The sequence below is a fragment of the Aricia agestis genome, chromosome 3, assembly GCF_905147365.1.
Source record: "Aricia agestis chromosome 3, ilAriAges1.1, whole genome shotgun sequence".
Lineage (NCBI taxonomy): Eukaryota > Metazoa > Arthropoda > Insecta > Lepidoptera > Lycaenidae > Aricia > Aricia agestis.
This window is the reverse complement of record NC_056408.1, coordinates 7,885,746-7,909,110: the sequence shown is the minus strand read 5'-3', so window position 1 is coordinate 7,909,110 and position 23,365 is coordinate 7,885,746. Positions and strand designations below refer to the sequence as shown.

General features: G+C 37.1%; 1 protein-coding gene across 1 annotated transcript in view; it reads left to right on the top strand.

Moving 5' to 3' along the window:
• Positions 1 to 23,365, top strand: part of LOC121725286 (peroxidase-like) — a 123,308-nt gene that overhangs the window by 75,330 nt on the left and 24,613 nt on the right. The window contains exons 5-7 of the mRNA XM_042112178.1: positions 7,179 to 7,375; positions 14,727 to 14,925; positions 17,026 to 17,223. Coding sequence (XP_041968112.1) covers positions 7,179 to 7,375; positions 14,727 to 14,925; positions 17,026 to 17,223 — 594 coding nt within the window. The remainder of the gene's footprint in view (positions 1 to 7,178; positions 7,376 to 14,726; positions 14,926 to 17,025; positions 17,224 to 23,365) is intronic.

The following is a 23,365-nucleotide window of genomic DNA, read 5'->3' as shown; positions in this document are numbered from 1 at the left end:
TCAACAACTACTCGTAACCAATCGGGACGTTATATCGTAACTCTTCCATTTTTATCGAATGCTCCGCAGTTAGGTAGTACACATGCTACTCGTATTGCTCTCCGTAGATTCCTCAACCTAGAAAAGCGACTGCAATCCGATCATTCACTCCGCTCAAAATACATAGAATTTATGAACGAATACATAAACTTAGGCCACATGACACCTTGTCATCCTTCTACTTTTACTCGTAAAACTCATTATTATATTCCTCATCATGGTGTATTTAAATCGGGTACTGATAAACTCCGCACAGTATTCGATGGCAGTTGCAAGTCATCCAATGGTGTCAACCTTAATGATTGCCTACATACAGGCCCCGCCCTTCAGCGTGATATTGTCGATATAATTATGACGTTTAGAACACATCGTGTAGTTTTTACCACAGATATAAAAATGATGCTTAGAAATATTATTATTAATCCAGATCAACGTCATTATCAGCTCATACTCTGAAGATCGTCTCCTGATCGACCTTTACTCACATATACACTCAACACTGTTACCTACGGATTACGTTCAAGTCCTTATCATGCTATCCGCACATTATTACAATTAGCTGATGATGAAGGTCATCGCTACGAGTATCCCCAAGCTGCTCATGTATTACGTAACTCCATATTCGTAGATGATATTCTCTGTGGTCATGACTCCATAAAAGAAGCTTCAGCCCTTCAAACTCAGCTCATTAATTTATTATCGCTTGGTGGTTTCCAGCTCAGTAAATGGAAATCTAACACTCCTCAACTATTACAATGTTTCCCAGATGATCAATGCGAAATGCCTAAGGACTTCGACATCAGCTCAGATTCTTCCTCTGTTAAGGTTTTAGGTATTAGATGGATTCCGCAATCTGATGAATTTACATATCACATTTCACTACCGCCAATTCCTCACATAACGAAGCGATCCATACTCAGCACTGTAGCTTCTCTTTATGATCCAGACGGTTGGATCACTCCTGTCATATTCCGCGCGAAATTACTTCTACAAAAATTGTGGTTGCTCAAATTGGATTGGGACGACCCCACTCCAGAAAACATTACACAAGACTGGCAGCGCATTTCTCATGATCTTCCGCACATCTCAAACATACATTTTCTCAGACACGTAGCTCCGCACAAATTAACTTCTACATACTCACTTCATGGCTTCGCAGACGCCTCAGAAAATGGTTTTGCTGCAGTCGTATATTTACACGAATTAAATCATGATGGATCGGCTAACGTTCAGCTCATAATAGCTAAATCTAAAGTAGCCCCTATTAAAAATAAACTCACAATTCCAAAATTAGAACTATCCGCGGCTACACTTTTATCTCAACTCATGTCTCGTGTCTCTCAACATCTCTCCGCTCATCTCACGATATCTCAACACGTCTGTTGGTCAGACAGCACCATTATACTTGCGTGGATTAAAACTCCTACTCACCGTTTACAAACATTTGAAGCTAACAGAGTAACCAAAATTACTAATAACTCTCTCTCACTTAAACTCTGCTGATTGTGCCAGCAGAGGAATCTCAGCACATTCTCTTCTTTCGCATAGTTTATGGTGGTCTCCTCCTTGGCTCAAACTGCCAGAGGATACCTGGCCCAAGATGCCTTCACACTTGACAGGAATTATCTGGACTCAAACCTAAACAAGTTCCATGTCATTTCACAATCCCCGGTATAGATAGTGATCTTCTTACACGATTCAGCTCTTTAGATAAACTTATCGGCGTCACAGCGTACATGCGACGATTTATTTCGAACTGTAAATTACCTACACACTCGCGAGAACTAGGTCCTCTGACTGTAAATGAACGTAGACAAGCTCTGCTCTTCTGGATCCGCTCTGTTCAACAGAACTCATTTGCAGAAGATATTCACCGCCTGCAAATTAACCAACTCTGCACAGTTAGGTTACAACGACTATCACCTTTTATGCAAGATGGTCTCCTTCGAGTAGGTGGTAGACTCACTCGCTCGGAACTCACATACGATGCCCAGCATCCATTCATATTGCCTAGTTCTAGTCCGCTCACAGACCTTATCATCGATCACTATCATCGTATTCATTGTCACCCTAGCACCGATACATTACACGCTATATTACGTCAACAATTCTGGATATTATCCGCACGCCGCATCATTCGACATAAAACGTATAAATGCATAAGATGTTTCCGTTGCCGCGCTCAGCCCGAAATGCCTGTCATGGCTGACCTTCCAGCCGACAGAGTTATACCTCAGCCCGTATTTAGTCACGTGTCAACAGACTTCGCCGGTCCATTTTTACTTAAATCAAGTCAACTACGGAATGCTAAGTTAATCAAAGGTTATTTTTGTATATTCGTTTGTCTCACTACAAAAGCGGTTCACTTAGAACCACTATCCGCACTTTCTACAGACGCATTTATTGCCACGTTACAAAGATTTTGCTTACGTCCCGGTGTTCCCGTTTTAATACGTTCCGATTGCGGCACAAACTATGTAGGTGCTAGGAATCAGCTCCTAGAAGTTCAACAATTTCTCAATGACAATAATGACGCCATTTCTCATAAACTCTCAGCTCAAAACATAACATGGTTACTGAATCCGCCCAAGGCCCCGTGGATGGGAGGCATCCACGAGATTAATGTTAAATCTACCAAGCAACTTCTCTACCATGTAATCGGTGAACAACGCCTCACATTTGAGGAATTCTCAACTCTGCTCGCTAGAATTGAGGCCTTATTAAATACTCGGCCTATCAGCCCACTCTCGTCCGATCCTACGGACTATCAGCCCCTCACAGCCGGCCACTTTCTCATAGGCCGTCCGCTCACAGCTCTACCTGAGCACACAATAGATGACAGAGTCATCTCCCCCCTTAAGCGCTTTCAGCTCATCCAATCTCTCTCTCAGCGCTTTTGGGCTCTCTGGACCAAGTCCTACCTCCATACCCTTCAAATCCGCTCCAAATGGCTTTCCTCTTCCTCTCCACCCAAAATTGGGGAACTGGTTCTGCTCAAAGAAAACAATCTGCCTCCGCTCCAATGGAAGATGGGAAGAATCACACGCCTACTACCTGGGAAGGATGGAGTCATCAGAGTTGTGGACTTGGCCACCTCACAAGGCCAGCTGCGGAGACCTGTCGGCAAGATTGCCCGGCTCCCACTGGATTCAGCTCAAGATGGGGATCAGCTCACGCCCATTGCCGCCCCTAGGATGTTCGCGCCAAACTTTAACGCGACGAATGTGGCAGTTGGCAACACTGCGCATGAGTCTGCGCTGTCAGCTGTCATACGTTTGACATACAGTTCGACACAGTCCATTACCGGCGCGCGATTGTTAAATACGAAAAATAGCAGCTACCCGTTCCCGTGAATCGCGATAAATCCTCAGCTCAGTGATATAGACTAAAGACAAGGTGTCAGTGTCGTGTGACTACGAGCATCAGCACATCAGCCCTATCAGCCCATCTGCCCAGCTGTCTCAGCCACCAGGTAACCCCAGTTTCCTTTCTGCCCATCGTTGTAGTATAGGGGTCCTCGCCCCTACAACCGTCTTGCATAGTGTGTCGCTGCAATTCAGCTTTGTGGCAATGCGTTTTTCCGTTTCAAATACGCAACGTATTAGAGTAGTGTGGCTCTAAGAAGGCGGTCACAGGTAATATATCACACCTCGCCCATTAGTTCTCTCGGTCTATAACTCTCAACAGCGTCTCCGCTCATAATTTGAGACATATCCGTATTTTACAATATATTTTATTGGAACAGATTCATCATCACAATAGGGATGATGACAAGGTCAAAGATTAGCGAATTTTGTTAATAAAATGAAGAAATCACGGTAAAAAATAAGTGTTCCCAAAATTTCAGCTTGATAGCATTTGTATTTTTTTTTGTTATGCGCCTTCAAAGTTGGATATTCAAGTCGATTTTTTTTTAAATTAAATTTCTTAATTATTGTATACAATTCGATAACTTATATAATTAAAAGCAACTTTTGTTATGAAACCACTTTCATAAACGCAATATTTAATATACCTGTCGAACAAAGTTGTCTCCCGATGCGTACAAACTACGAAAGACTGACGTCATACTTTCGTAGCACTTTGTATGGAGCGTTTCGGGCAGGTCTTTTTTTATGAGATATTTGAATTGTCATATCTTGGTGAATTTTTAAGCTATCAGAGTCATTCTTTCAACGATGTTTCTATTTTTAAGTGTCTTTCAATTACCGATAAGAAAAAAAAAATAGTCATCATGCCTATTGTCACCACCATTAAGTCATCATTAAGTTATTGAGCAGAGATACTAGATGATGGTGATTGGTGATCATTTTCATCATCTAGAGTCCCTGCTTCTTTGACTCTAGTTTCGACAGAGGAAGATGAGGTAAATATAGAGGTATATTTATACGTGGGAGAGCCATGCTACGGCACGAATGGGCCGGCTCGACCGGAGAAATACTACGTTCTCTTAGAAAACCGGCGTGAAACAGCGCTTGCGCTGTGTTTCGCCGAGTGAGTGAGTTTACCGGAAGCCCAATCCCCTACCCTATTCCCTTCCCTACCCTCCCCTATTACCAAGGCCGGCAACGCACCTGCAGCAGCTGTTCTGATGCTGCGAGTGTCCATGGGCGACGGAAGTTGCTTTCCATCAGGTGACTCGTTTGCTCGTTTGCCCCCTTATTTCATAAAAAAAAAAACAGATATAAAATGTTTGTATATACTTTTATTATTATTGATTTAAGAAAGTTGGCACATGATTAAACAAGAGTATAATAATTGATTAAACACAAACAACAAAATAAACTTAATACCAACAGCTCCAGGCAAAACCGAAAACTTGCAGATAACACAATATTCATTCGATTATAATAGGTATTACTTATCGGATTAAATTTAAGAGATATCGTAATAAGAATGTTTAATTTATTCGTGTGGTATAACTAATTAAATTATTAAGAATCATCTAAGTCCCATCTATGAAACAAGTAATTATTCAAATTAACAATAGAATAGTCAAAATATACAGTTGTAATTCAGTTGAAATAGTATCAACTCTAAACTGCTGTTTCATTCGTAATTTGAAAGTTTGAAAATTCAAAAATGTATTTCATGTGCGTTATAATAAATATTCGTAGTTGTACTTTGAACATTGGACTCCATCCAGTAAAACTTCCGACCCAGTTCAAAATGGCGCCGTACATTTCTTATTGTTGACTAAACGTCCGTGAATGATTTCTAGTGTTACAAACTGCGGTGTACAAAGTTTAACAAAAATTAACTTCTTGATGCAAACCAAGCTGTTAAATTATCCAATTGGCAATTGAAAAATGGAACGGATGAAATTGGTGTACTTTAAATACCTCAGACTCAGCTAGCTTTGCATATAAGTACTTCCAACAATAAAATAATCTTATCTTATATCTTTAAACGAGCAATTCTTGTATAAATTAAATATAATTGGGATCTCGGAATCGGCTCCAACGATTTTCATGAAATTTAGTATATAGGGGGTTTCGGGGGCGATAAATCGATCTAGCTAGGAATCATTTTTAGAAAATGACATTTTCATCGAATACCGAGCAAAGCTCGGTCTTATTTTATTATTATCACACATAGTATCTGCTTTTTAAAATTCTCTACATTTTACTATAACACACTCTTTTACTGAATTATACTTAGAATTTTTTCCATAAAATCTGATTAATCCATTATTTTAGTTAGCTACAGGAATTCCAGGCCTAAGCTGAACATTTCGTAGAATGGCTTATGACGCAGGCGATCATAAATTAATATTAAGATCACAATTCACAAGTAAATCTTTATTTATTTTAATCAATCACTATAATATATAACTCAATTAGCTCTCCGTAATATAGATTAAGTTAATCGCGTGATTTTTTGTCGGCTGAATAGGTATAATCCAACCAAATTATGTAAAGCTTAACATCAGCTTTTGTAATTTATCTAATAGAGTAGGTAGTCAGTACATGACATGATATACAAAAAGTTTTCTAGACAAATATCTAAATGAGTCCAATATGCTCACCCTGGAGCTAATGACTCAGCAAATCGTCTCACCGACAGAGTAATTATTTTAAGTCAGATACACCAAAGAAAATTTGTGCGGTTTAAAAATAAATGAACTCTTAGCGCTGGCATTAGAGTTCACTTTTGCGAATGTAATCGTAACATTTAGGGAAAATTCCCGTTTCTTATTACGTAAGGACACTTCAATTCCTTTTAAAACATTTGTCAAGAGGTTGAATTTAATTTCAATATTAGGAACTTTGATTTTCAGTCATTAAATTCCCATTTGCAATTTTGCTGTGACTCTCGTAGCATACTCGTAGCATACATGTAGCATACATTTAGTATGCTACGAAGGTCGCACTTAAACTGGTCGTACTTTAGTTTTCCCAGTAAGTATTTATAAATATTTATATTGTACCTAATAATAATCTGACCGCTTAATACACCTACATACAAAATAAATAGCCTACAGACTAAATTGGCATTTTGATTAAAAGCTATGTAAATATTTCTGATTTTCAGACTAACTCTAAATCAAATATTAGTATTTCATCACTCGATCAGAACTTACTACCGACACAATCGGAAATCGAATCAACTCGATCTCAGTAGGATTTGGACTCTCGACAGACGACATCTACACATAGCGCACGATCGTGTCGATCTCAAATCGAGTTTGTTTGGGAGTATGGATCACGTTTCGATTAAATCAAAATCGACATCGGATCTCACTCGCAATCGAAATCGAATTAGGTTTAGGAGTAAGGCCTCCACCCTACCAATGTAAGCACGTCTAGCAGTGCAATATGGAAACATTTTTATATTCAGTCCAGCGTCCAGTATTTAACCGTTAAGTAAATCTTCTCTTCTCTTCTCTTCTCAGGCAAAGACGCGCTGACCTGGCCATTTAGCCGAAACTTTTTCGTTTTCGCTTCGTTATAGAATCGCCGATCAAAATGTATGGAATTGACATAAGACGAGTCGAACGTCAACGTCATAATAACGAACGCTTATGTCAATTCCATACATTTTCATCGGCGATTCTATAACGAAGCGAAAACGAAAAGATTTTGGCTCACTCCCCTGATTGTACCTTACTTGCCTTTAATCTTCTCTTCTCTCCTCAGACAAGGACATAGTCACCTGCTGCGACGACAACGGCCAGGTCGCCCCCGACGCCGCGACCAACCCGCTCTGCGCGCCCATCCTGTTCCCGCCGAACGACCCCATCCACTCCCGAGTGGGAACCCAATGTATGAACTTCGTGAGAACTGGCTCGACAAGGGACAGAGGATGCACAGGACCAAACACACCAGCTGAACCGGTATTTATTATTTTTAAGCTATTTCATAGCTTATCGCGGGCTTCGAGCGCGGCGTCCGAATCGAGAAATTCTGTAACGAAAAAAACCTCCCTTACTCCGACCCCCGATATTATCGGAGTAAGGGATGTTTTTTGGGATTATGGCAGCGTTGCATAAGTTTATAAAAAATGCTTTGCAACAGCTCTTTACCGCGGCAGTTCCCGAGTGCGACACATATATTTTTTAATTGTAATGTGTATTTATTATTTGTTATGAAATATAAATTAATCTTTATTCAAAAATGCAAAAAACGGAATGTAAAATGTATAAAAAATAATTTCTTGATTGTTTGCCTGATTCAGTAAATTATAGAACACTGCTATTCAGGGCCGGTAACTAGAATTCACATTGTGATTCCATTTCTACATTCTGGCAAAATACTGTTGCAGGACTTAAAAGGGATTAAAGGAATTGATAATTCTAGTAAATCTAAAACTGTCGTAATGTAATGAGAACTGATACTTAAGTTACATTTAGATACAATCTTAATTCAGTTTTTTTTAGTTAATTATAAGGAAAAATGTATTACTGGACCAGGAAACAGGGAAAGAAAGAAGAAAATAAAATTCTTTACTGAAATTGGTTTTATCCTACCCGTGACATCGGTAAATATAACCTAATAATATATATTTTTTAATTTCATTCAACAGCTGGTAATCAGTCAAATTTCAAAACAAAGCAAAAATCAATCGATGTGTTATGTCGGTTGTTAATTATAATAATAATTAACACCGACCACAAATTGTGCATAATGTACGGAAATGTGCATTTCAGAACCAGAATTATATTCAGTATGTACACATAATTATCGAGTCTCATCGAAATATTATTAACTATGGAGTATGGAGTACAATATAGACCGCTCAAATTTTGCTCTTGAGTATGACCGACTTTAGTATGACTTTAGTATGTATCTTTTTCATGTATATTATGATATCGAATGAATTGTAGCTTGTTCTAGTGTACACAGTCAAGTAATAATTAAAGAATATTCCATTCATTCGTTATGACAACCAAGTCAAAGTACGCCTCGGCCATGCATTTCATCGAAAAAAAATTCACGTCAGTTACCCTATTTATACCCATAAACTTATAATATACTGTCGTATAGACCACCTGACAACCCGAAAATGCGTGACCATTTTTGATCTGTCAATGTGTGCGTGTGCTAGTGATGTATATTTTACTATTGATAGTATAGTATTTTGCTATCGATAGTTTAGTCCGTTCAAGTTATTTTACCAGAGTTTCTATAAGAAATAAATAATATGCAACTTTGACAGATTTTGTATTTCAAATTAGGTATCATAAATTTTAATTGGCAAAAAAGGTGACGATTGAAAAGTAGATAGGTACACGTTTTCGTTTGGAATGATTTTTCAATCGTCATTCGTCGGATATGTTATGACTTATGACATGAGGTTCTTATAGGAGCAAATAATATACACATAACACATTATAAAGTTACTTATTTATTACTCAGGTAAAATCTATCTAGTAAATCAGCCCTTACATTGCTGCATTTTCTTTGAAACATTCAGCAAATTTTTTGAAACATTACATAATTTATTACTTAATATTAATATACTGGTTACTATCAATTTGCAGCAAAAAAAAACGCATTTTTTCAATTATTCTGCTCAATCTTGAAAATCCCGAAAATCTTGATACGCGACCAAGATCTCCACCCGAATCTCAACAAGATCTCGATCTGACCAATCTTGATTCAGAAAAAAGACGCCAAGATCTTGAGTAGTCAATCTTGGTCCAAGATTGCATTCCCTAGTACAGAACAAGTAACCATTTTTAAATATAATAATATTTATTAAAAATAACAAACAAATTGAACAATATATTGGAAATACCGAAAGGGCATAAAAACGATTGACGACTTTTGACGACCTGTCAAATAAAAGTTGTTACAATTTTCATTAGACTGCCTCTCTCTTTTCAACTTGTTATAATTCCATAAAGGATTTTCTTCTCTCTCGCACTCTTTGTTGGTCTATGCATTTATACGTGGGAGAGCCATGCTTCGGCACGAATGGGCCGGTTCGACCGGATAAATACCACGTTCTCACAGAAAACCGGCGTGAAACAGCGCTTGCGCTGTGTTTCGCCGAGTGAGTGAGTTTACCGGAGGCCCAATCCCCTACCCTATTCCCTTTCCCACCCTCCCCTATTCCCTTCCCTTCCCTATCATCCCCTATTACCCTATTCCCTCTTAAAAGGCCCGCAACGCACATGCAGCTCTTCTGATGCTGCGAGTGTCCATGGGCGACGGAAGTTGCTTTCCATCAGGTGACCCGTTTGCTCGTTTGCCCCCTTATTTCTTAAAAAAAAAATAAGTTTATGTTTATACCACACTATATAAATAAAGTAATAAATAAATAAAAGGTCTTTATTTCAGGCATAAATGTACCCATAGAGAATATTGTATAAAATATTATGTAAAATTAAAATAATGTTGACACTGTAAAGGAGTATCCAGTCATAAAATCACTTCTTGTTCTGGTTCATGTGAACAGAGATCCACCGCACGTACATTAGATTATTGTATTAGTCGTCAGAGATAGCCGCGAGTATCCTATTGCCAGAGCTGCGCAGTCTGTGCCAAAATGCAGCCACCCGAGATCTAAAGCCGCGTCTCCACTAGGCAACATTTAGCGCGCGACACGTGACGCTCAACATGTACGGCAACGCTGCACAACAGCGCGCGATGTTGCCAGCTGACGCGCAACATGACGCGCGGCTTGTTGTTTGTTTAAAGAGAATTGCATCAATTGTCGTCAAGTGGAGACGCGCGCAACAATGTCCGTAGTGTGGTCTAACGAACAAGTGCTCAAATTAAGCGAACTGTACCAAAACTATGAACGTCTATGGGATACTGCTCACAGATACTATAAAAAAAATTATAACCACTGCCACTAAAATCAACACAAGTTCCTCTGGCGACATGTTGGCGACGACTGACGTAAAGTAGATGCGTAGACAGACAACGTTGTTCATCAAAAGTCCCGCGCTGACTTTCAACATGTTGGGCAACTTGTTGTCCAGCATGTTGCGCGTGAATTATTGCTTAGTGGAAACGAGGCTTTATGATAGCAAAAAAGTCAGGGACTCCCGCCTCCGCAAACATACCCGAAGCACTGCAGCTTCGCGGGAGCCGCATAAGAGTTCGGTATGCATCATTATACTGAACTCTTATACGGCACATCGATTTTTGTTTGAACGCTATCCAAAGCTAGCAGGTGTACATGCTAAGACAATACGCCTGAAAAAGTGTGATTTTAACGTCCCTGCTGCAGTTGGCAAAACGTCGAGCGATCATGTTAGCTCTGACGGCGAGAGCCCTGCGCTCTCGCTCAATATCAGCGTCATCCTCCAGCCGATCAGTCAGCAAGTGACCTAGATACCGGAACTGCTTAACAACACCTATCTCACATCCATTCAAGTACACGTTGGGTACTACCTCTGGACCCCGACCAGATGCGAAAACCATGATATAGTTATATGCCATGATATAGTTATATAGTTCTATGGTATGGTATTTCGAAGAGTTTATTGAAATACATATAAATGAGCTTTGACAGATGTTTGAACTGAGTTAACCCTCGTGCCCCGGGGATAAAACATAATGAGTAAGGGCGGGAAACTTTTAGTTAGAAATACCCAACTTTGTACTGTAATTTATTGTTTTAATTGGCTTTTCATAGCATTACGTACAATTACCTTTTGATATGTAAGAGTCTTTGGTACCTAATCTAATTTTAATTTGAAGGTGAAAACCGCTGTTCCATTTTAATGCAGTTTTAGCAGTAGATAGAGTGCATAGTGATTAGAGAGAAAGCATTATAAATTACTACATGACGTCCGCAGCTCCTATTGCGCCGAAATTAATTTCAAGCACGGGAACCGCACCTTTCGCATTTATAATAATACTAGCTATTTGACCGAGCTTAGACCGGTATTCGATAAAACATGAATAAAATGATATTTTCTACATAATATATTTTAATGATACAAAAAACACAATTTTGCCCAAATTTTTATCTATAATGGTACGGAACCCTTTGTGTGCGAGTCTGACTCGCACTTGACCAATTATTAATAGTTTAATAGTAACCGAACCTTGACTGATCGATGATAACACATCTACATACTATTATAAATTAAAAATTACTATGTTAAAGCACAAATTAATTACGACGGTGGAAAGGCAAAAGTTACCAAGCGACACTAGGGGTCTATATACTGAATATTGTTTTTACCGAGGAACTCGGCTTCAATTATTTGTTTGAAAATTATTTATTCAAAGGCATATTTCAAATATTGTATACTTGATAGGTTTTTCTTCAACAGTTTAACTTCAGTTATTTTTGATTTTATAGTTATTATACTGAGCAAATTTCCTCACTGAGTCTAAAAAGTAAAAACTTTTGAGTTCTAGCTCAAATTTATTTGGCGGCAGGTAAATAATTACTTACACTAACAGAATTTTATTTGTCGTATAGTAAACATTGCTTGTTATAATAATGGAATATAATGAAATATAGACCCCTTTGCTTGTTCAAATAATAAAAAAAATCTCTACTTAACCCTTTTTGCTTCGAACCATTTGGAAAAAAATATATATTTAAATATCTTTACTAGATTGAAAGATAAAACTTTTTTGTCGGTTGGTAACTTTTACCTGTTTCTAAATTTAGGTAAATTGTAACCAAACGCCACTTCTACGCTAAGTATACAGAAATACCTTTTTTTTTAAACCAATAAATAAAGGCATTAAAATACTTTAAAAATCCGTTGGATTTCTTAAAATATCTCTAATAGCTAATTTTTAACGATTTTTTAAAGAAAGAAAGCTCTCTGTAAAAAAAGCTATATGTCGCTTGGTAACTTTTGCCTTTCCACCGTCGATTAGATATTTTTCCGTAAAGTGTACCACAAAACGTAAGGGATAACCTTCTCTTTTTTCGAAGTAGAATAATAAAAATATTATATTCTTCAACTTTATGAAGCTCACCGTTAGTGATTTTAGATTTAAGTTCAATATTTTTACAAAAATATTTTCTGTTTTTTATAAGCCAAAGGTCTGTAATATAATATCGTTGAGTATATTTTTTTTTTGTTGAAAAGCATAATGACTCCGACATGGGGAAAACCATAATATTATTATTCTTAAATGAACAAAAAGAGTAAATAATTATTACCGTACTCTTTTTATATAGTGCCTTTTTCAGAAATCGCGTAAACCTCTCAAGTACTGCTGTTCACAATCTTCATTATTATGAAGTCGGTATCAGCTAATACTCCATCGTGGGTTCTGTGTCAGAATATCTGATATTGCTGGAATTTGGTCGCCGAGCTTAGCCGACCCTAAGCTTGTCACTAAATAACGTAGCCCGTAGGTACGAAATATGAATGACCATTTCCTCAAATAGTGCGCAGTTAAAATAATTTTCGCAAGTGTATAAACTAAAGCAATTCTTAAAAAAAGCCATTCGTTACCTTTAACACCTGAAGTGAACTTCAATTGTCGAAGCTTAAGAGCTCTCCAGATCGTATCACTATAAATTACTTTTAGATACGGCAGTGTTTTTCAACCCGTAGGTCGCGAGTCCCCAGGGGGTCTCAAAGCTCCTTCGGTCGTCAGCGATCGAAGGAATTACTTCAGTGAAATACAATAAACATTAAAAAGATCGATATATTTTTACAAAATGATATTATATTATTTATAAACATACACATTGTTGCATACAATATGATAAAAATTAAAAAAGCTAAGGGTTTCGCAAGATATTTTTCAAATCAGGGGTCGCATCATAAAACTAGGTCTTTACATCCGTTGTGGATGATTTATACAGTATTTTTCAGAGCGAAGTAACCACTCCTCAAATACTGTAGTGCCTGGGACAAGATTTTTAAATGTCCTAATGGTTGCCCAAGCGCATACGGCATTCTCGCATCATAGTCGGCCTAGTCCAGAGGAAAGAACTAGTCAATACGTCTGGGACCAACTATGTGCGGGTTTCCTCACGATGTTTTCCTTCACCGTACGAGCGTCCGTATTATCTACTTGAGATCAGAAAATGTCTCACAGGTGCACGCCTCCACCCGGGTTCGAACCTGCACCCTCTAGGAGTGTGAACCGAAGGTCTACCCATTAGGCCACGGACGCTCATTGCATCATAAAAAAGGTTGAAAAACACTGAGATACGGCGACGGTGTTTACTTGATAGATTTACCTCTCTCGGAAAATTCCTTAATGAGTTTGTCTCGTTAAGTTAGTCGAAGTCCGATAGAAATAACCTTTTCACAGACAATGAAGAAAAAGATTATAGACAATAAATATGAACGCGACTTCTATACTAAAACACGGTTACTATATACATTTCGTAGATGTTTCATTATAACGAGTGTTTTCGTACAATAACTTTTTAGTATAGTAGTCTGTTAGTAGTTATAACTTATAGTACGTAACGTAGTGCTAATAAAAGGTGTATTTTGGCGCAGTAATAAAAGTAACAATGACGTTTATACCTTGTCGCTGTTAAAATATAAGGCTTTAAAGTTAAATGTGTTACAGACAAGATACCTTCTCATGAACTTAGGTCTTATATTACATCTATACAGAGTGATTTAATTTTATTTTGAGATTTTCTAGAATGGATATTGCTTCTGAATTATAACATAATATGAAAATAGTGCTAAAGCGCTTTTTTACGAAAAGTAGTTAGCAAGTTGCTGCCTTAGAATAAAAGCCTTGAAACGAAATATTCACCCTATATAGCTATCTCAACTTCAGATCCTAAAATTATGTTTTCTGCTTCGTTGGGCTTTTGAAATTGCTGTTTTTTTTTTTTTTTCTCAACGCCTCCGTGGTCTAGTGGTAAAGAGCGCGGCTCTTGACTCGGAGGTCGTGGGTTCGATTCCCGCGTTGGAAACATGTAAATTCCAAGTTTGGTTAGGACAATGCAGGCTGATCACCTGATTGTCTGACAAGTAAGATGGTCGGTGGTGGTGTCGGTCTTCCGTCCCACTGAGTTGTGAGAGTAATGGAATAGAGAGTGCTCTTGTGTACTGCGCACACACTTGGGCACTATAAAATTACTCCTGCTTAGCTGGCCTGGTTTCAATGAAACCGGCCACCGCCACCGAAACCGGTGTGGGAGATATTATTATTATTATTTTAATATTTTTTCTAGGTCTCAACTCTCAGACCCTCTTTTTAAGAATTGCTCGTAAATAAATTATACATTTTTTTTGTATTTTGGACTTGCTAGTTAATCAAAAAATACTTTTTTTCTAGATCTCAACCGTAACAGCGTACATGGATGGTTCGTTCATATACGGGAGTAGCGCTGGGCAGGCGACCCCCATCCGAGCCTTCAATGGGGGCCGATTGAAGACGATCTTGAGACGGGGTCGAGAGTGGCCCCCACAGGATCCCAACGTCACACTCACCTGCGAATCTGCACAGTCACCCAACGAACCCTGTTACTTGACAGGTAATTTGATTATCTTTAATTTTTTTCGTTGCTCGGGTCTGATATTTCATAGTAAAGTTATAAAGAGGTAATTAAGTAAGTATGCATAATATTATTTGCTTTGAATAGACTGTCCCAAACTATTGGATCGATTTTTAAGGAGCATTAATGTCACACAATAAAAATACCATGGGGAAAAACCTTCTAAAATCTGTGGGAAAAACTAACCCAAATTTTTTTTTAACTTGTATGTAATACTAACCAATGGACCACAGAGTAGTCTGCAATAAAGATATTTGTATTTTTTGTATTAAAAACAGTTTGTCGCGGGACATTATACGGTTTTTATGAGATAATATTCTCTTTTTTTGAAGCTACGGGAAAAAACCGGTTCAATAGCAAAAGAGACTCGTCATCAGAGCAAGTGCAATTTTCGTCAGGTTTCCCATTAAAGTAATATTACGCGGTACCTTTGATATTTAATCTCCAATATCAGATATTTCATAGATCTGATATTGGAGATTAATATTGATATTTTTATATTTTATTCAGGAAAGAAAACCATTTATTTTTGCTTTATGAATTAACTTCTTGTGAAATACTTCAAATGAAATTCTTAATCAAGAGAGTCCTTATAGGTACGTATTTATTTTTTTCCTCATAATTTTATTACCGTATGGCTTAAGGCTGTCACAGACAGAGCAGGTAATGTAAAGATGTATATTATAGCACGATACATCTCGATACATCTCGATACATCTTTCTATAGAAATCGTCAGGAGACCACACACAACAGCTATAATGTATATTTTTACATCTTCGTATCTTAAGATACAGAGCTATTATATGAAAATATACATTTACATTTTGATACATCTAAATACATCTCAATACATTTCCGTGTAAAATATACATCTCTTCTCTTCATAGGATGTTCAAAAATTTGATTATATTATTATGTACTAGCGACCCGCCCCGGCGTCGCACGGGTATAAAATATACATATAGCCACTGAAAAAATGATTAAAATCCTATGATCCTTCACGTGGTCTACTTCTTATCTGTGCCAAATAACATAAAAATTGCTCCAGTAGTTCGCGAGATAAGCCCTTGCTGACAGGGCAAAAATAATTTCCCCCGTTTTTTCCACATTCTCCTATTAGTCTTAGTGTGATAAAATATAGCTTACAGCCTTCCTTAATAAATGGGCTATCTAACACTGAAATAATTTTTCTAATCGGACCAATACTTCCTGAGATTAGCGCGTTCAAGTTAGCCCTTTCAAATAATTTTCCACATTTTCCTCTATTTCTTCGCTCCTATTAGTCTTAGCGTGATAAAACATAGCCTATATCCTTCCTCGATAAATGTGCTATCTAACACTGAAAGAATCATCAAAATTCGTCGCGTAGTTTTAAAGATTAAAGGGAACAAAGGGACATGAGGGAAAAAAGCGACTTTGTTTTATAATATTATGTATAGATAGATGATAGACAGAGACACACGGTGTTACCACCTCAGCACAACACTTCACAGCAGGCACTGCAGGCAGTCTGTTCCCCAGAGCCTTAACTTTCAATCAAATATCTTCATTTCACATCGTTCTGTTATGAGCACATATAGTAACATTTTGCGCGCATCAAATCTAATAGCAAGTAACTCGAAGGGTCCATAGTATTACGATTTACGACATTAAAAATAAGAACAGCCTGTATAACACCTCAGCAGCTGAAATGTGCGTCAAGCGGGGCGGCTACCATTGAAATGTAGGGAAATATACATTACATTACCTGTTGTGTGTGTGATACATTAATATAATGTAAAGCTATACATCCCGGGATGTAATATATATTAATATACATTACCTGCTCTGTGTGTGAACCCCTTTAAAGAGCATTAAAATTATAACGGAACACAAGGACGGAAAGAAAAATATAAACGAAATAACGAATAGCAAAGAAAATAATAGAAAAATGTGACATGAAATTTTTTACGACTTTCACTATGCCTTTGCATTTTGACGATGGGCGTGAATTTCAAAATGATTTATTCGCGGGTAACTAAAAAGTCCCGGCAGGTTGAGTATAGCTCAATTGCCTTTTCTCTTATGTCTTATTACAGGTGATATCCGTGTGAACCAGAACCCCCAGCTCACGGTCCTCCAGGTGATAATGCTGCGAGAACACAACAGGATAGCTGACGGGTTAGCCGCGCTCAACCCGAGCTGGATAGACGAGACCATCTACCAGGAGGCCCGCAGGATCGTCATAGCAGAGCTCCAGCAGATCAACTACTATGAATACCTGCCTATATTGCTCGGTAAGTTCAGAGATAAGGCTTAAAGTTTAAATTATTTACTAGTTATGTCATTACACAGGTACGTTGTTCTATGCTATGGACAATTTACCTGTGTAAAGGCAATTACTATAGTATAGAATCTTGCTACTCCTAGGCAAATGAGACAATCGTACTTATTATGTATTATATTAAAAAAATCAATAGTTTTTAAATAACACCTTAAAAAATAATATAATATATACAGCCCAGCGTATAACCTCCTCCATTTTTGGAGTCGGTTAAAAAGGATAATAATTATTGCCAAGGGTCATATCAAAGAAGTGGAAGATTAATGTCATCAAAATATTCTCTTTATAGTAGCTTTCGTATACAACAGTCTTGGATTACTGACATAAAGATTTATGATAGGTACGTAATTTAGATAATACAGGTATAAAGAAAATTAACTTTTTTCTGGTCGGCTACGCGGAAAGTTCAAATGTATAGCGACATTAATTTATATTCTAATCCATTAAGTAATAGACTATTTTTAATACTAAAAAGACCCATCTTCACGTTAGGCCATGGATGAGCATGATTTCCATTGCGATTGTGTAAACCGATTACAGTAAGCATAGGCAATCATAGACGAACATGTTATGGTGCCTTCTCACGGCGCGTATTATCGCAAGCCGCGCCGCGCCCGCTCGAGCCACGCGCCGTGTGAAGGGGTGGCTCGGGCTGGCTCGAGCAGGCGCATTTAATATCACGCGCCAGCTCGAGCCACGCGCCCTAAGGAAGTGGTGGCGTGGTTGCGTTCTCACGGCGCGTGCTACCACGAGCCGCGCCGCGCCCGCTCGAGCCACGCGCCGTGTGAAGAGGTGGCGCGGCGCGGCTCGTGCAGGCGCGTCCCGATCCGATTAAAGTCGGTAACTTCAAAGGCGCGGCTCGAGCAAACAGGCGAGCACGAGCCACCCCTTCTCACGGCGCGTGATATCACAAGCTACGTTAAATAAGTAAATTTTAATGAAATGCAACTTTATTCACTAGGCAACTAGGTTGCATTTCAATCTATGCCGCTAATTTTATTAAATTAAGTGTAATTAATTTATTTGATAACAGATGCCGCTGCTTGGCGGCTACATCGCTCTATAGCTAGCACGAAGATTTTTATTATAGATGATTAACTAATATGAAACTCTTTTCACTTACACTCATTCTTGGTGTTGTAGAATTATCATGCCAGAGGGATTTAAGTCCCTGGGTTGGATACCCTGGGGGCTGGGACTAAATTCCTATGGCGTGTATTGGTCCTCAAATACTGGTGGCAGTTCATTCCTGTGTTTTACAGTGCATGGCAGCATGTTACGTAAAAAATGCACGGTGGAAGACTGCCACTCACCAAGGTGATGAGGATTAATGATGGTATGTTTTTCGCGTGGAATGATGACGAAAGCTTGCAGGATGTACGATTCCGAACAACAATAATTGCTCAAACCCTTCCCAGTTCCCCGGGATGCTATACGACTTTTATAATTCACAGTAATAATAATTATTATGTTTCCACTCGTACTGGTGGAAGAATGACGCTGCTGTTCGAGTACAACATCACGAAATCCGTCTGTACGGCTACCCTGGGACTAAAATTGCTCTGGCATGATAATTGTACAACAGCAAGAGTGAGTGTGAATGGAAATAGATTCATACTAGATAATCACCTTATACTTATAACAAATATTTTCGTGCTAGCTATAGCGCGATGTAGCTGCCAAGCAGCGGCATCTGTTATCAAAATAAAGGAATTAAACTAAATATAATAAAATTAGCGGCATAGATTGAAATGCAACCTAGTTGCCTAGTGAATAAAGTTGCATTTCATTAAATTTTACTTATTTAACGTAGTGACTTAGAGCAAAATGATATCTATTATCGTGTTAATAAAGTTTAATTTTACTTGAATATTTGTCAGCGTGGCGCGGCTTGTGATATAACGCGCCGTGAGAAGGGGTGGCTCGTGCTCGCCTGTGGCTCGTGCTCGCTCGTAATAGCTGGCTCGGCGCGGCGCGGCTTGCGATATCACACGCCGTGAGAAGCCAGCCTTATACACGTACATTATATTAGCCTTTATTTGTCCATCAAGGATCAAAAAGAAGCTGCCAAATTGAGAATTTACTAAGCCTATGCGATAAACGAAATGAGTGCATTATAATATTTAAGTTACTGGCAGTATCTTTAGCATAAAGTCTTCTTTTATTTCGCATTATGTAAATCGCGCAGCCCACATTTTCACGGTGAACGCCTCACAATCCCTTTCGTATGAGAGTCTAAAAAGCTAACAAAATAGCTTACATCAAAGCCAGAAACGTATCAAGTCAAGGGAAAAAGATTACAGGATTTAACATGACATATGAAGACTTTTAATAAGTATTAGAGATTTGCTATAAATATCGCGAAATAATATTAAAGATAAAGAAAGGCAACCTTCATTCATCAATTTCTGAAATGTTGATCTCCAAAAAGTATTTTATATATTTTGCTAAAGTCTGCATAAAGATAAATTTGCTTAGGACCACATGATTAAAATACTTATATTGGAAATTATAGTAGCTTATTGCTTTATTTCTTATAGAATTATTATAATAATAATTTCAGTAACAATTTTGTACATGATGTATGAAGTTTTAATTGTCACTTTAATAATAATAATACAAGGGTATAATTATTGTTAAAGTAACAATGAAAACTTTCTAATGCTTCTAATTTGGTTTGAAAGCAAATCTTAATTCAAATATAGAAACTCAGAACTTAGTACAAACACAAGTTTGTTTTGTTTCCGAAAAGCAAGCAAATTATTAAATACTTATATTGTATGAAAAATATATGCGATTCAACAATAATTTATTTTAATAGCTTTCAGCTCTCCAAATATCGTATAATACTGACAGTCTAATTGATAACATTTGAAACGTTTTGCTGATATAGATATTAGATTTTAGTTATACATTTCAACAACTAATAGGATGTATAGAATGGATTAATGTTGGGTTGCCTTGTTAAAAGTAGCCGCAAGTACCTCTAATTGAGCAAAATGAAAGCCCGTAATTCAAACTTGCGTGTATTCAATAGAAAAGTAAGAGAATTAAGAAGGAATGACATTGAGGAATGACAGGACAATACACATAAAAATAAAAACGCCTGTTAAATAAAAATAGCAATCTTGAGAGTTCTCGACGTCCTCAAATATTGCCAGGCATAATAATTGTAGGCCTGAACATTTGTCATATACAAAAGTGATGGCAACCCCAGTTTGCGGCTATTGTGCAACTGGCAACCATGGATATTCATGTACAAAATGCATAAAACTTTAATTTGGTATCAAAATTATTTGAATCAATGATTTCTAAAACACCATAAGTAACTAAAAGTAAAATTTTCAGGAGACACAAAAACCTGGATAATTTTTGATAATGCAAGTAATTTATAATTATGTATATTATATTTTATATTTCTGTATATATAGCTCCTAAAAATGTATTTTTATACATCTTTTTATTTTATTTTAGTATAAATAAATGGATAATAAAGTTTTTCACTTATGTGCTTTTGACATTAAATCTGTTACTTGTGTTGTTTTGATACCCAAGAAACTACTGTAACATAAAATAATAACTCAAATACTCATATTTATTCAACTTTATTAATCTTAAAATCATAACATAATGTTGCTATTGCCTATGCCTACTTTTATAGTTATGCATCATCTCCCACTTCATCTACAGTTTCTACTGTTGTTGTTGGCCAGTCCAAAATTTCATCATAGAAGTCTTTAAAGGTGTCAGGGACATAGGAAATTAATTTTTTGATTTTTTTTATATTTATCGGTACCAAAAGTTCGAAACGTAATGTTGGTCGAATTTATTGCTAATTTACGCCATTGAAGGTCAAACAAAGGTTAAACTTGGGTTAAACGTATTTGTTCAAAAATATAAGTAACTAATGGGTATTTTTTTCGTTTAAATACAGAAAAACGATCACTGACCTTATTCCTCGAAATGTTTTTGTAATGAGCAAAATTTAAAAAAATGGACAATCCCCATTGTATGCACTTGTGTTGTTCTAACAATCACCGAAGAGAAATGTCAGTCAGTTATGTTGTTCTAACACTAAGCGGTATTTTCAGTAGTTCAATTTACATAGAAAACGCAAAGCAATTGTGTTGTTTTAATGCACAATTTATTAATGGTCATAGACTAAATCCAAAATCGCTATAAACTCGATTTCGACAAAAATGTTAGTTATGTTGTTTTAGAAATCATCGATTCATTTAAAAAATCGATGCTTCAATTTTGATGAAGAACTCTGTCTGTTTACGGGCTGGCAACCCTAGGTTACGGCCGACTTAGAGCTGGCAACCATTTATACCTTATTTTCTCACGTCATTTTCTTTCAAATTATGTAAAATTTACTGAAAAAAAATATACATGCAAATTATGCATTTATCTCATGAACATTCAACTTAATTAGAGGTACTTGCGGCTACTTTTAACAAGGCAACCCAACATTAATCCATTCTATACGTTCTAAAGATTATTTTAAAATATATTTGATCGAAAAAAACGATTCCTGCAGGATTTTACGGTCGGATTCAATACTATTACCATGATTGCTGCCATGATTAATATAATTGCTGCACCATTGACGTCGAAACAAAAAGTTTATAAAGCGTTTGACAACGTTTCTGTTAATATTCTGATATGAAGTCACATGTCAGATTTTGGTCGGATTATTATTTACTATTTGTGCTGCTAGCGCCCTCTGCTCAGACCTTTGCGTAATATTCCCTATTGGCTTTGTCCACGCTGTGCCTTTTTCTGTTCGTCAAGGGCATGCGTTATATAGCACAGTCAACAGCGAACGTGAGGCATACTCGCGAGTCGCGACACACTAGTGTTGAAAATTTCGGAATGTTTCTGAAACTTTGGAAAGTTTCAGGAAGTTTACTGGAAAATTTCCGTGAAAACTTCCAAAGTTTCCGAAATTTTGGAAACTTTCAGAAACATTTGCGAATTAAAATAGTAATTTTTACCGACGAAAACAGATGAGGTACTCAATTCAATACGTAATTTTTTTTATGTAAGTATGAGTAAGATCAAATCAGCTGATTGACTTTAGAAAGAAAGAAGTTTAGCTGTTAATTCGACCCTTAATAGAGACTTTAGGTATTTTTTTAATTTGTCTACTTTATTATTCAGTCGCATGATTTCATGCGACTGAATAATAAAGTAGACAAATCTGCTTTCATATCACATATTTTATACCTAAAGTACGTTCAATTTAATCAAAACTATAAAAAATACCTAATTTTAGTGTTATTTGCATTTATAAATAAACGTCACAACTGTCTTTAAAAGATAAATGACAGTTTTCAAAACTTCCAAATTTGGAAGTTTTCAGGAAATATTACTTAGAAATGGAAATTTTCCGGGGAATTTTCATGTCTACGACGCACCTTCTGACCCACAGACTACTTAGGGATACTGTTCTGACCGTATCCAAAAAACAAAAATTACAATGTTGGCGTTGCGTTCGTTGACGCATTCAATTATCGAATGCGTCAAAACGAAAGTTGAATGAAAGAAGATGAGGAAAATAATTTTCCTCAGCTAGCTGGCTAGGTCCACACTATGCGCTTTCGTCTTCAATTATTGAAGACGAAAGCGCATAGTGTGGACAATGGACATAGCTAGCTTGCTAGCGTAGCACCTATCGCTATGAAGCATAGGCTCGTCGCTTCTCATCTCATCTCGTTTACATGTAAACTGACCTCAATTTCAGAGTGCCAATTTACAGCTGCTAAATATTCAGATATACATACACGAGCGAACAAAACAATTTGTGAATTACTTGGTGAATTTATCATAATGTCTTAAACGTCGTTCTAGATGAATTGTTTTATATTATTCTCGGGACACTTACTCTGAAAAGATGTAATAATTAATGAAATGGATGCAATATGAACGCATTATTCAAAACTAATGTAAATCTGATAATATATTCTAGTTTCTGTTTTTCCAGTGTTGGTGACAAGTGTGTTGGTTGAAGTGTTGGTGAAAAGTGACAAAAATTGTAAAATTAACACGTTCTATCTGCTGTCTCAATCCTATCTCTCTCCGTAGGGCTGCTG